Source organism: Tursiops truncatus, chromosome 18 (genome assembly GCF_011762595.2).
Source record: "Tursiops truncatus isolate mTurTru1 chromosome 18, mTurTru1.mat.Y, whole genome shotgun sequence".
Classification (NCBI taxonomy): domain Eukaryota; kingdom Metazoa; phylum Chordata; class Mammalia; order Artiodactyla; family Delphinidae; genus Tursiops; species Tursiops truncatus.
The window spans coordinates 49,781,605-49,796,699 of record NC_047051.1 but is presented as its reverse complement, the minus strand read 5'-3'; the positions used below and the strand labels follow the sequence as shown (position 1 = coordinate 49,796,699).

At 31.4% G+C, this 15,095-nt stretch overlaps 1 protein-coding gene across 13 annotated transcripts in view; it reads left to right on the top strand.

Annotated features, from left to right (window-relative positions):
* MYCBP2 (MYC binding protein 2) overlaps positions 1 to 15,095 on the top strand; it is a 279,427-nt gene that overhangs the window by 205,098 nt on the left and 59,234 nt on the right. For 5 of the 13 annotated variants that reach the window (XM_073795323.1, XM_073795322.1, XM_073795327.1 and 2 more), the window contains 5 exons: positions 2,734 to 2,808; positions 5,444 to 5,668; positions 6,522 to 6,654; positions 8,950 to 9,072; positions 11,773 to 11,952. In XM_073795323.1, coding sequence (XP_073651424.1) covers positions 2,734 to 2,808; positions 5,444 to 5,668; positions 6,522 to 6,654; positions 8,950 to 9,072; positions 11,773 to 11,952 — 736 coding nt within the window. The remainder of the gene's footprint in view (positions 1 to 2,733; positions 2,809 to 5,443; positions 5,669 to 6,521; positions 6,655 to 8,949; positions 9,073 to 11,772; positions 11,953 to 15,095) is intronic. The other 8 variants (XM_019920881.3, XM_019920874.3, XM_073795325.1 and 5 more) reach the window with 6 other exon arrangements.

Here is a 15,095-nt window from a genome sequence, read left to right as displayed (position 1 = left end):
TTAGTAAATATGCTGTCCTTAGATGGTTATCAAAAGCTTCATTTCATACTTTAGCTTGATGTTTAAGTTTCCTAAACAGAATGGAATTAAGGCTTAAATTCCATTTAAGCCTTAATTTAAGCCTCTATTAAAATAACACTATAATTGTTTGTATATATGCTGTGTTTAATTTCTCTGAGATATTTTATCTTTTTCACTTTAAAATTGGCAATTTTTAACTCTGTGATCATCCAGCACAATGAAACAATTACTATCTTTTTTATCTTTTTTTTTTCTTTTTTTTCTTTTGTGTGCGCATTTGGCATGTTTGGTCATGTATTTCTCCATTAAAATTATTCGCTTATTTGGTCTCTTCTATGCCTTGAAAGATTATTGTCTTAGAGTTGCAATTTGGTGCTCATCAATTTATTTAGGTTTTTAGCATGCTTCAGTTTCTAATTTTCTTGACAGAACTTTTTTGCCTTCACAATAGTCTTTGAGAATAAAATGATTTAGATTATTGTAGATATGTGTGTATTCGTATACGTGTGTGTATATATATACACACATTTTTACATACATATATAGTGGTGCTCATATTAGTCTATAAAATTATACAATATGAAAGCTAATTTATATATTTTAATAGTGAGAAATTGAGGCTTTGGAGAGATTAATATTTTCATGCATGTTCGTATCATTAGACTAAACTTTCCTAAATTTTTGAAAGAAAACTATGCAAGTACATTTTAATTTTAAACTCCAGTTTTCTATCTGGTGCTTTTTTGATACTTGATAAATGCAATTTTATTAGGATAACACATTTTAAAAATAATCTTATAGTAAACCAGTGTAGAAAGAATTTTCTACAAATGCAGAACAAAAGCAAAAAAGAGTCAAATTTGAATCCACTTATAATTAACATGTACAAAATTGATTTTATTGGCAATTTGTTACCATGGTTAGCAGTTACATCACTTTAAGGTATCATTGTATATGTTAACTCATGTCCTCAGACTGAGGAAACACTTGAGTTTGCACATTGAAATAAAAGAGAGGGAATTCCTTGGCAGTCCAGTGGTTAGGACTCCGCGCTTTCACTGTCGAGGGTGCAGGTTCAATCCCTGGTCGGGGAACTAAGATCCCACAAGCAGCATAGCACAGCAAAAATTTAAAAAAAATAAAAATAAAAGAGAGATACAAGCTTTAAAGTTGTCAGTCACCACATTGCTTCTTTATTCCTAACTCATCTGCATTGCTTTTTACAACGCTTTTCACATTGCTTTTGATGCTAGAAAAATTTATGCTAAAAAATAGAATATGCTAAAAAATATTAATATTGTTTTATGTCAAAAGGTTTGCACCGCTATTCTCTGCAAAGGAGAAAAACCATTGAGCAAATACTCCACAAATTCTTACATACATGGACGAACCAGTAAGGATATCTTTTTCCCCCCAAAATAACATTTCAAAATACTTTGCAACATGTTTCCACTTCACCTAAAGAGGAAGTGCCCTTTCTGCTGTCTATTTTTAAATATGAAGGGGGCTTTGGTTTTTTGTTTTTTTCTTTTGTTTTGCATTTATCTGTAGGCACACTAATAGAAGCTCATTTTTTTTCTGGCTTTTATATGTTTTATATTTCTGTATTAGCATATATGTTTGTATATGGGTCTGTATCTACATCTGTCCCTACATGTACATACATGAGGAAAATACAGAACTGGAGAATACTAAATAAATTCTCATTATCTAAAATGGCTTACAGTTGGTTGGGAATTGTGTTGTTTCTTTTGTGCCGAAGTCTTGGATAATGACAACTTTCATTAACATTTTGAATGTCCTCTTTTTTGTATTTATATAAGCAGTAAAATTGTGTAATTGCTGGTTTCTGGAAGGATTTTAATTTCCGATCAAATAAATATGTTCAATAGGATGATATGTCTGTGTAAATGTATATCATTTTAATTTTTATGAAAACATTTTGTGAAAATGTTAATTTTTCTGGGACCATGTTGCTGTGAATTGGTTGTTCTGTAACAAAATATTTTTAGACTCTAAAGTAGAGATCCTAAATGCTCTGTGCATTTCCTAAACTTTGAGATGCAGAAAACTAGGTCTGCCTTTTGATAAAAGTTCAGATTGTATGCTTTTTCTCTATGCTTTTCTTAACAAATTTGCTAACAGCTTTCAGTAACATTTCCAAGTGACTGTTTTCTCATTTATAGAAGAGAGCAAAATTGAAAAATGACTTCGATTTTTTTTTCTTTTTGACTTTTTTTGTACTTTAAACAGAGATAACGAATTCACATATACTACATGCCATTATTATTCATAATAATATTTGCTCTATACAATCTGTGTTAGTCACATTTTCTTTATAAAACAACAGACTGTCTTCTGTCATAAAAGAAATCTGGCTTGTACTGGAATAGACACGTCATCATTTAAAGGAGTTTGAAGGTGTCCTTCTTGCACTGACTGTCTTAAGGTTTAAATCAATGTCTGGCTCTTAATTGTAGTAAATGGCATGACACACTATATCCATGGAGAGCTTTTGACAAAAACTTATGTATTGGAATTTCTTTGCTGTGTGGTTTACTCAGGTGGCTTCAGTTTCCCTTTAGTGAAATAATATTCCAGTGCTGGTGCTAGAGTATAGAACATTGTTGTTACTGTGAACGCATCTTCTGCAGATGATATCCTGTTCCCTTTCTTTGTTGATATTTTTCTTTCTTAAACTTTGTTGCTCAGAATATCTTTAATGCTAGCCAAGGAGTCAGGGATTTGGACGTATTTTCATGGACTTCCAAAGCTTTTTTCCCCCAGGTGAGTTAACTGTAAGGAACAGTCATACATTATTCAGGTATTTCAGCTTGTATAACAAATTTTACATTGTATCTTTGAAGCCTTTACTTAAGATTAATTTTAAAAATTTTCTTTTTACCAAAAACGATCTATACAGAGTTCTGCAATTGAGTTTCCCCATAAACCTTTCCCCTCTAATTCTGCCAAAGACTGTATTACTAGTGTAAGTTCAACTTTTACTTGACTTCAAATTTGGTATATCTAACTTTATGACTAGCTTCTCCAACAATTATATACAGGTCTAGCTTTTTCAGAACTTACTTATTTAGGTGGGAGAGTTCCAACCCTATGGCTCTTCTGTTTTTTTCCTAGCCTTGCACAGTGGCCTTTTGAATGTTGGGGTGGGATTGCAGGGAGCAAAAATTAACATTGCAGTTCATCAATTTCATGTGCTGGTGCCCAGGTCTTAAATTTCTGTATAGAATAAAACATGCATTTTAGGATTTCTTGAGAATAACAGACACAGTTCTGTGATTTTAGGTCTATCAGTTCTTTTTATACTGTTTAGTATTAAGAAAAAGGATAGACTTTGCTGTACATTTATTAATTTATATAGTTTCTTTAACTAATCAATAAAATATTAAATATTTTAGGACAGTTCTCCTATATTGCCTTTCAGTGAATAACTTGCAATTATTATAATTATTATTAGTGTTTGCCAAGACTTTTCTCTCACTGTTACCCTGAGTGGTCAAATTGGAAATATTGTTATAACTTAATTAAATGCTCGAGCTGTATCATCTCGACCAGTGAAATTGTTTTTTCACTAAATCTGTGAATATTTGTTTCGTTTTTACATCATGCCATGTAATTTTTAAAAGATCATTTGTACATATGACTAATTTGACTCTTCCATCTATGAAATAGCATCATGTATTTGCTAAAATTGATCATTCACAATGACATTTTAAAATATTTACTGAAAATCTCATGAGTAAAACAGCACAATTTAAAGTTTAGACCTTACTCTCCATTTTTATTTTGAGTGCTTTCTTTGTATTCATATAGTTGTACACATACATAAATTTTTACAAATATGCATGCATGGGTATATAAAATGCATATTTTATTTTAGATTGTAAATCTAAATTTTTCAAGTACTTAAAATTCTCCTTTCCATTAAATTGCCAATATATAAATAAGGAATGTTGGACAAATATGGTACAGTAATTATAGTAAATGTAAATAAATACTGTCCGTAGCACGTACTTGTGTAAGTAAAAATTGATGATTATTCATCACCACAATGAAATTTACAAGATATTATGTGAAGGTTAATAATGGATTTAAAATTTTTTCTGACCAACCATATATTAAAGTCACAGGTACGGAGAATTCTTGAATCCACATTTTTTTAACCTTATGACTTTATTTTTAATTTTCCACTATGTAATGGACATTTCTTTTGGAATGAGACTACTCATAGGGATAGAGCTATTCAGTAATATTTTATCTTGCATAATATGTTAGTGGGTTTTTTTCATTTTTATCCTATTTATAACATAACTAAATATTAATTTAATTTTAACCTAATGTTTGAATAAGCGTCCCATTATGATCTTTTACTGTATTTGAATAAAGCAATTTGTAGAGTCTATATTGCTGTATTTAAAAATGCAGTTGAAGTCTGTTTTAAAGAAGTAATAATGACAGTGGAAGAATTTCCAGTGTAGAACTTTCCTTTACATTTAATTGGGAAAAAGAGCAAATATGGGAAGGTTATTATTTCTCTTTATTGCATTCACGTAGGAAGTAATTTCATCACAGCATTCAGATTCAACAGGAAATTTAGGGTATGTTCCTTTCTTTCATTTTAGAAGTGACTCTTTTATATCCAAATGTATTATATTTATATAAAACCACATCTTTAATGTTAATCTCTCCGCTCTACTAAAATATAATCATCTTTTTCTGTTAAAAGCATTAGTATATCACTGTTTAACAATGGTCTAGCAAATCTAACAAGGCATTTTTATTTGTACTGTATTAAGAAAGTGTGAGTTGTTAAAATTCTATAAGCATTCTTATTTCATTCATAACTAGTAAATATTAACATGTAGCTATATTTCATGCACATTTTTTCATCATTGTTATCTCTGTTTATAGATGAGTCTCCAGAATCCTCATACCTATTTTCTCTATTAATAGTTATAAACAAAAGTACAAGGAAATGAAGATTTAGACTTTTTAACCCATACCGACAGGCAGTAATGCAGTAATAATGATTCAAAATTATTCAGTTGTGGTTCATATAGTAAACTATTTTTGTTTATCCTACTGTTAAATATTTCACTAAAAGATAAAAGTAAAATCAAGTACTACTGTGTTTCTCAAATTATGGTGGACAGAAGCTAGAGGTTCAGTTCCTCTCCTGCTATCTTTTCTTCTCTTCAACTCTATTTTAAATATTGTTCAGAAGTGAATAACTGAAAGATTCTTTAATAGTAGTATTAACCAACCCTTGAGCTATCTTTGGATATGTGTTCTTTTTCTTAATTGATGCATTATGGACTTGCTGTAAAAGCAATTAAGAAGGATGTTGAAAGTGATAATAGATTGTATTTTGTTTACTTTTTTTTCCTATTCAAATTTTCAGGAACCTAAAACTAGTACTGATGACTTTTTCAAAGACATAAACTCCTGCTGCCCACAGGAAGCAACAATGCAAGAGCAGGATATGCCGTTCTTGCGAGGAGGGCCAGGCATGTACAAGGTAGTGAAGACGGGACCTTCCGGTCACAACATCAGAAGCTGCCCTAACCTTAGAGGTATCCCAATTGGAATGTTAGTTCTGGGAAACAAAGTCAAAGCAGTGGGAGAGGTATGGATTCTTGTAGCTTCATGACTTCTAAGATATTTGTTTTTAATATAATACAACCAAAGCATCTCTTTCTTCCAAAGGTTACCATTTCCATCCCAGGTCTTTAAATGTTAATGTTCTTTATCTTTACCTGTATTGAAAATACTAATGCAATTTTTCTCTGCTTCTTTTTTAATAATTTTATTCTCATAATTATCCTTATGAAAACAATATTTATATAACAAAGTGATTTGTATTGTATATATAAATGTTCGGTATTTGCAAATATCTTTTCACTATTGCAAATGTGTACTGTACTGTCATGGATGAACAGCACTTTGAAATATTTGCTATGAATCAGTTTGGAGATGTGTTATATTCAAAGGGTTTCATTTCTTCGTTCCCATATATGGGTGTCACTGAAGTCCTGAGCAAATAACATTACTCTTTAGTCAACTGTGGCATTTGCCTCAGCTGATGAGCTTAAAGATGTAGTGTGTCATGCTATTTCTCAGTGTCAGGGTTATTTTCAAGTTGCATTTTAGGCACTACCAACCTAAATAATAGAGAGTATGCTGTGTTAGGACATTTCAGGTGCCAAACAAAGAGCCGTGTGTTTTGGGGTAGCATTTAAAATTATTAAGGGATTATCCTGTGCCTTAAAAAATATTTTTACTGAAGTCATCAGTGAGCATTATTTTACAAGACTGTTTATTGATTTCTGTCTTACCTCAGGCTGTGGTCTTAATTTCAGAAACTAATTTGATGATAGAGATTTATTGGAATAATTACTCACTTGAACTTTTTGCTGGTTTTCAGCCTGAATGCCCTGAAAGAATCAAGCCAATCAATCATGCTTTTTGTTATGTACTAGGTAACCAATTCTGAAGGTACATGGGTGCAGCTGGATAAGAACAGCATGGTAGAGTTCTGTGAGAGTGATGAAGGAGAGGCATGGTCCTTAGCTAGAGACAGAGGCGGAAACCAGTACCTCCGACATGAAGATGGCAAGTTGGCTTAAATTTGTGATTTATTCCGATTTACCTTTGCAGTGCAGAAGTTTAAACTGTACTGTATTTCTTTTGTTGTAAAGAGCTTTTTGTGTGTTTACTTTTTAAGTAAAATCAAAACTAAAGGTTTAAAAATCTTGCAATTGTTAAAATTCGTATGTAAAATACATAGGTACTAAATGAATACACATAAAAGAAGAGAATTAGAAGGAAATGTGAAACATATGAATTGGTCTTTGTAAAACATGCTTTTCATTTCATTAATACGAATTTAAATGATAATTCTTCTGTGCCAGTTCGGGACTAAACCTTTTACTCTTTCTACCACTAAATGGAAGTTCAGTTTTCAAACCACTGATTGTAGTACTCCTCCCAGGCAATTTCATTCTGTTTGAATTCTGTCTCAGGAAAGGAGCATTGAATATATGCTTAGCTTCTTCTGGGGGTTTCCTATTTTGTTTTTAGAGTTTCAGCTTTAAACTTTATTTTACCGTTTTTCAACAATGATCTCCTTTAATAAAAGATTTTCCTTTTTATCCTCTTCTCTTCATTCTCCTGGTGGCGAAATCTTGTTCAGACCATGTCATCACTTAGGTGAAGCTTTAACTGATTCTCACAGAGTGAAGAGTTACCTCTCATCCTAAAGAACTGAATTCACCACTAGAACAAAAATGATATTATATTGAAGTTAATTTTTATTTCTTCGTACCCAGATTGTGAGTCCCTTGTGGACAGGCACAGGTTTTTTATTTTTGTATTCCTAGTTCTAAAGCAGTTTTTGCACATACTGGTTGCTCACTAAGTTTTCTAACTATACAAGTTGAGTCACAGAAGTATTAGTTAGGACATCACAATGAGTGGATAAACCAAACGTAGACTTTTCTACCAAATCCCAGAATTTATAGGAGAGGGTCAGACAATTAAATGAATATGTGTCTTTATCCAAAAGAGTATAAAGTTATAATAACCATTATCCAAGAGGTAATATGGCCATAGTATATAAATAGATTCAAGAAAGGTTTGGAATTTGTGTGAATGACAGAGTGCGTTTAGATATATTAAATGGTACATTAAACATTCTCCCCTTTTTCCCCACAGCAAGCCTTTGAGATCAGTTATATATTCTTCATTTTACATTTCTAAGCTCATAGAATTTAAAATGACTTGCCTATGGTCACACCACTGGAAACAGGGCAGGTGAAAGACTTGAGCCAGAATCTTCATTCATATTTCAAATGCTGTGCTCATTACACCACACTGCGTCAGTAATCCACTGAACCCAATTTGAGAACCTACTTCCTCCCTTGTTTTACAGACCAGTTTTTCTTAGTCAAAGATGATGTCATCATAAAATAATATCCTGAGATGGTAGAACTATTCTTCATTATGTTTTGAAAAGCAAAAGTCTTCATTTCATGTAAATCAGACATTTTACAAAACAACTTTCCCATTTACAGTATACTTACTACATATATAATTATTACATATTCATAAATTCTTAAACATTTTCATTATATAGGGATATTCAGATGTAAATGATAATAACCTAAAGCGAGATCAGCTTTATATAAGACATAATTAAATAATCTGAGAATGGTTTAAGTGACTGTCAGGGTCTTTCTAGCTTAGCAATCATTTTAACTAGCAATGAGCATAATGTGTAAGAGTAGGCTCTGGGACTGGACTGCCAGGGTACAAATGCCAGCTCTTAACTTTTCAGTTGTCTAAATTACCTAATATCTCTGTGCCTTGGTTTTCTCATTTACAAAGTGAAGATACTTTATAAGTTCTATATGAAAGCTAAGTGAAGAAATAACAAAGCTATCAGATGGTAAGGTTAGCAGTTGTATTCCCATATACTTAGAAGGTAGAAGGTTCTTTTTAGATAAAATGCTTCTTAAATTAGGATATCGTTTCTACTAAGATATAGGTGTGAGAGAAGTTTAAATTTCTCTGTGATCACTTAATGATTTTTTGCCATATATATATGGCACAATAAAAGCAAAAAACAATAATAGCAAATGTTAATAGCACAATAAAAGCAAATTGACTCCATAAGAGCATATCCCATTTCTAAATATTATAGTGATTTTGATTGATGAAAACAAAGATTTTGTCATATACTTTACTTTGTTGGTGTCAGTGACCTAATTGGTAGATCTATTATCACATCTAAATGTGAGGTTATTTTAAAATTTAACCATCATAAAAACCTTTCTTGCAATTTTCTCTCTTTATAAATGGAGAATAGCACATAAGAAACTAATTTTATAGATGTTCTTTTTATTGTAGAACAAGTTCTTCTGGATCAAAATTCTCAAACTCCTCCTCCAAGCCCTTTCTCAGTACAAGCTTTTAATAAAGGGGCAAGTTGCAGTGCCCAAGGATTTGATTATGGACTCGGAAATAATAAAGGTAGGTGTTTTAAGTGAGTCTTTTACTTACCTAACTGTAATATTTTTATTACCTTCTCTTATAACCATTTTTATTACTGTTCACACACAAAACTTTAAGTTTGTTCCTAGAAAACTAACAATCAAAATGTTTACGACAGTGTTCTTTTTACAGTATTGGTTTTATCCATTTTAGCTTAAGTTTATAGGTCTTGCTTACCTGTTCTTATTTTGTAGACACTCATTTTGAATTCACATCATAAAGATTCTGTGTCACTATATCCAGTAGAAGAACTTTTATCATCCAGTTATTATTAAATGTTAATGAGCAAAAACGAACTTTCCAAAATGATCCATTTAAAATCAAAATATTTTAAGTAATATTTTTAAGTAATATTGCACATCAGCTTTATTAAGCATGTGTGGTTTTCAATGTCTAATCAAGTTATCTTAGTTAATTTCGAATGACATGAAATGATAGCTTTGGGTTTGGTATGTATAATGAAACCAAAAAATTGTAAAAACAAAACCCCTAAGCCATATGGATATAAAATGTATACAACTTGTTTCGGTTGCATTAATAGAAGAGACCAGCATCATGGACAGTCCAAATAATAATTATTTTGGAGTAATTTATGCTCGAATTTCATCCAAAATTCCATTTGTATGTAAATTTGGACACATTGACATGCTTTCTTATGAACCTGCTCCTAATTCTTAGCTTCAAAATCGACGATATTGTCAGAAGGTAGCATATAGCTGGACAATGGATAGGAAGGAGAAGATAGCCTACATGGAAATACTTTTACTTTAAAATGTTATTTAAACTAATTCATGAGATTTGATTTCCAGACACAAATACAGTTGTTTTAATACCTGACTTGCAGAGCAAGTGAAATAATGAAATAGTCAACAAGATACAGAATTACATCAGTATAGAGGAAATATTCAATTTAAAATAAAACCACTTTCTGTTTGATACCTTTATTACTTTCCACAAAGTATTTTTATTAAGAAGGAAGCCTTAGCTACAAGATTTCTTTTTGGCTCTTCCTCCTACATCGGGTTGCTCTATCCTACAGGCTTGGGTACTATCTGCTTGCTCATTTCTGGTAGCTCAGATTTCAACTAACTTAAACTAGACCTTCATGCTTAAGTAGGGTAAATGCTTTGTGGTGTTTTCTTCATGTCCCTTTCCTTCTGCCGCTCCCAGTCCTTAAATTAAAATCTCAGTGTTTACTTACCACTATATACTTGTATAGTAATCTGTTTTAAAGCCATGTTTAATTCAAATTGTATGCTTTCAGTTTCTAAAATGTCTAAATTGTACTGGTGGCTGTCACATTAAATCAGTCTTTAAAACAGAATTTGTTAAAACATCTTAAGAATAAAAACCAACTTTCAATAGAGACAAACATTGCTGAGAACATTTGTTATTAATTAGAAATAATGTATTACTTTTTTAAAGTGATATTGCTAATATTGTTCAAAAATAGCATGTACTTCTTAATAGGCTTTTAAAATATTTAGATGAAGTGAAGAAATATTAAGAAACTTTCATCCGATTAAATATATCTAACCTTTATTTATTATCTTACCTTTAATTGTAGTTCCCATTTTCTTTAACTCTTTATGCTATCCAACATCAAGCAATTGTTTTTTGCAAAAATTCTTTTTCCTTAAAACAATTTTATAAAATTCTTCATCACCTCTAAAATCCTTTTCTAATCTGCAGCATTAATTTTTTTAAGTGAAGAGATGTAGCTTATGTGCACAGTTTTTTCCATATTAATCTGTTTCTTGTTGGTGTTTCATTTAAAATTTTATTTATGAAACTTTATTGTATCTAGAAAATATTCCTGGAAAGGTACTGTTTTCCAGTTTCTGCATCAGCTAGTCTGCATATGGTTTCCCCCCAACCCTTCTTCTTCAGCATCATTTAAACTATTTAATATTTATATTCTCATAAATAAGGAGCTATCATCCATCCAATATATCATTTCTTATTTTTAAAAGTATTTTTCTGTTAATGTCCTTTGTATTTAATTTTGAAGAAAATATCAGAATTCATGTCTGAGATACTATTCAAATAAGGTACCTCATATTCCTTTTTTTCTTATAGGTCTTTTATAAATTTTTACATTGCCTATCTGAGCAAAATAGTTCATGCTTTTAAAAATGTATAATTTCTCTGGCAATAACAACTTTAAAAAAGAGAATATTAATTTATAACTGTAATATAAATGTATTACTAAATTAATAACATATAATTTGCCTCCCTTCAGTCCTACATTGAACTATTCATATTATTTGCATATTTTCTGCATGAAGTGTACTGCGTATGAGGCAGGGTGATAATAGTCAATGTCAGGTACTGCACAGAAGACATCATCGACTTAGATCTTCCTTTATACTTGTGTGGTATTGAATCAACTTATCATACTTACCTCATAGACTCTGTATTCTCTCATGCTGCTGCTAGATGTTGTATATGAATTTAAATGGATTTGTTTTTGTAAGTGGGCCATTATATAAAATTTGTTGGGGTGCTTCCATTATTAAAACAACATACAACATTCGGTCCCTAATTTGAGAATAACAGTCACCAACTTCCACAACAGTTCTGAATTGGCATTGTTTTATTTAGTGTTTAACTTTATCTGAATGTCATAAAGCACCATTTACTTTGCCATTTTGGATGTTAATTGATAACAAGTTGTAGTTTTGACTGTTTTGCCCACTGCAGGTGACCAACTGAGTGCCATATTGAATTCCATTCAGTCACGGCCCAATCTCCCAGCTCCTTCCATCTTTGATCAAGCTGCAAAACCTCCCTCTTCCCTAGTCCACAGCCCATTTGTGTTCGGACAGCCCCTTTCCTTCCAGCAGCCTCAGCTTCAGAGTAAGTCTTGTCAGCCTTACCTGCCTCATCAAACCATTTCTGAAGCTTTGTTCTGAGTTGTTTATCAGTTACTAATTATTTATCAACTCACCTAACTGGTTTTATTTAATGAGGACGTTATCCCTTCCCACATTTTTGAAATACTTAAGCTATCCTGACCTACGACATTCTGCAGCTAAGACATTTGTTTTTAATCACATTTTTTTATTAAGTGTAGTTATTAAAATATGACTTTTATGTTTTCTATTCTAATTCCAGAATAAGCAAATCATACTATAAAATATATTAAGAAAACATTGATTTAAAAAAAATTTTATAATATGCACGACTATGGTAAGCGTCAGTTATAAGGATAACTTTCATTGTTTTACACCGAATTTTTGTTACTTAGAGATGCCCCAAGAGAATGAACCTATTTCACTATACCAGTGGGTGGAGGAGAGGCTGTACTGGGCAGGTTTGTTTGTTTCTTTTAAGTGAATTTGGTGTCTGTGAAATGTATAGCAACTTAGGTTTCCAAATGTTCTCACAGTGTTGTTTCTTCTCTTGCTTTTTGTTTTTGTTGTTGTTGTTGTTCTTGTTCTTAATAAGTTAAACCAATCAGTTGATTCCAGTTCTGCCTTCTAGGATTGTTCTAGCCCTTTATCCATGATAGTAATTCATACTGACCTGGAAAACAGACCCAAAACAAATTACATTTACCTGAGTCTTCTTTTTTCTTAATAAGCTCCTGAGGCTTCCCCATAAACTTCTCAAACCTCCTAGTATGACAACAATACGCTCTTCTTGGCCTTCAGTTCACATATTGGCTATACAGTGTATAAACACACTCACTGAATTGAGAGAGTTTTTGGAAGTCTCAGCTTGTACACCCATTTGTTTGAATTCAAATGCATGACCTCTTCGCTTTACTTTAGTAAAATACATCCACACTTAGATCTAAGTTATTTTTCTACAAAAATACTTTTATAGCTATTATTAGGATTACTTAAGAGAATGCCAGCTGGTTTAGTTTTTATTAGGAACCAGGGTAGTGTATAGTTAGCAAATGATGTTATTCATTATGATATTATTACCTGTCTTCGGAAAAGAGTATACAAGAGTATACTTTTTAGGTTTGCACTATACATTAGGCAGGTTCAATTAATGAAATTAGTTTGTAAATATAAGTATCAATTTCTAGCTAATCATCTCTATTTGTGTGTAATATTCACTTTAATGTCTCTTAAAAGAAGAATTTCAAGGAAACATAATAGTGTCATGTGTGTGAAATAGTTTTTTTCTTCCTTGATAAGCATTATAGAAGAATGAAAGAGAAGTGAAGACTTAGTTTACCCATTTAATGGAGTGACAGACACTTTACATTTAGATGTACCCAGGTTGCAGGAAGTCTTAAAGGTAAGGACAAGGAAATAAAAGGGAAAAAACCATCATAACCAGGCAGAAAATTCATATTAAATATAAAATTATAAAAGAGAAATTACCCTGATAATGTCATAGTGGCAGCAGACAAGAGAACTAAGGAATAAGAACCGTTTTGTTCTACCTAAAGGGTTATTGCAAGTCTTCTCGAAAACTTCTCTCAAAAAAAGTATAATTACTGTTTTTACTTTACCAAATTACTTAATAAAATATTGTAACACAAAATGTAAAGACCATAAGAAAATCAGATTTGCCTCTCTTAAAAGGATAATAGGTTTCTAACTGACATTGTGTCAATATAATTTTGCTCATATTGTGTCTAAGTGTTATCAGTACCACCACTTCCTTTACCACCATCTTGGAGCAAATTTGAAATCGTGGCCTAGAAATGTCTCAAAATTACCAGTTTTCTGAATCATTACTTGCGTGTACTCCAATGATACAGACTTCTTATTCTCAGCAGAATATCACTGAAGTTTGACTACCCAATTCCAGAAATCAGAAGGCTTAATCTTTAGCACAACTAAAAACAAGTATGGAATCTAAAAATAGTTTAATGTTTTATAGATATATTAGAATTGTAGTAAGTACATCATAGGAAAATTAAATATGGCAGAGTTAAAACTACCTGAGTAAGATATTCTTTCCTGAATTTCACTGCCGTCCATCACACTAGCATTTCATCTTGCTTTAGAAGATGGCTTATTTATACTGAACTTCCCTTTACTAATTAGTAAAATGAGAATCATTTTTGTCTTACACTTTTGTGATTCTAAAATATTGTATAAAATATTATGTATAGAAGACTGTATTTACTAGTTCTTGCTTATTCTGATAAGTCCACTATGTACTTACTACTGTGGAGCACTTTAGTACATCCTCATTTGAGATAATGTCTCCATTTTACAGTTAAGGAGACGGAAGCTTAAAGAGGATAAATGATATGCCCTAGAAATATACATAGTAAATGGTAGAGTCAGAACATGAGCCCAGTTCTCCTGACTACAAAGGAGGCCATATTTTTAAATATCTAGCTTTGCCTACTAATAAATAATGTAAAAATTTGTTCTTTAATATATAGTTTTTACATTTCTGTTTCCATTTGGTTCTAGCCTCCAGAGTATTAGCTTGGTTTGGATTGGTTATTTTCCCCTTCATAGTTTAAGAATGTAGCATGGTTTAAAAGGAAAAGGTTTCCTAAATACTGTAACTCAAGTTCCCAGCTAAGTAGATGGCATACATAAAGTAGGGACATACATAAACTGCTCCACATGTCAACTTTATGAGCATTATTAATCAGTATTTCTTTAGTTTTTTTTTCCCCTGAAGCGTAGGATTTTTTTTAAATTAATCTTTGGAATTGAAAATAATCTGGCACATTAAATTCATTTGGTAATTTTTTTAAGTTGCAAAATTATTTTATACATGCACACATACATATATACATAGAAATTACTTCACCTGTTATTCTAGTGAAATAGAATAATTATAGAAATAAAAGTCACACAGTTTCCTTGTCTTACCATATTTATATGTGTGCAAAGGCATGAGAGAGAAGAGAGATGTGTATATAAACTTTTCCTTTACTGTTCCATAATTTACTTTTTTATTTCAAAAGTATTTATGTAGGTTTTAGAATTGGTAAGCAATTTGGCAGTAAGTTTGTAGTGGACTGAGGTGGGGAATGATATAGGTGCCCGCTTTCTTTTAAGAATATTACA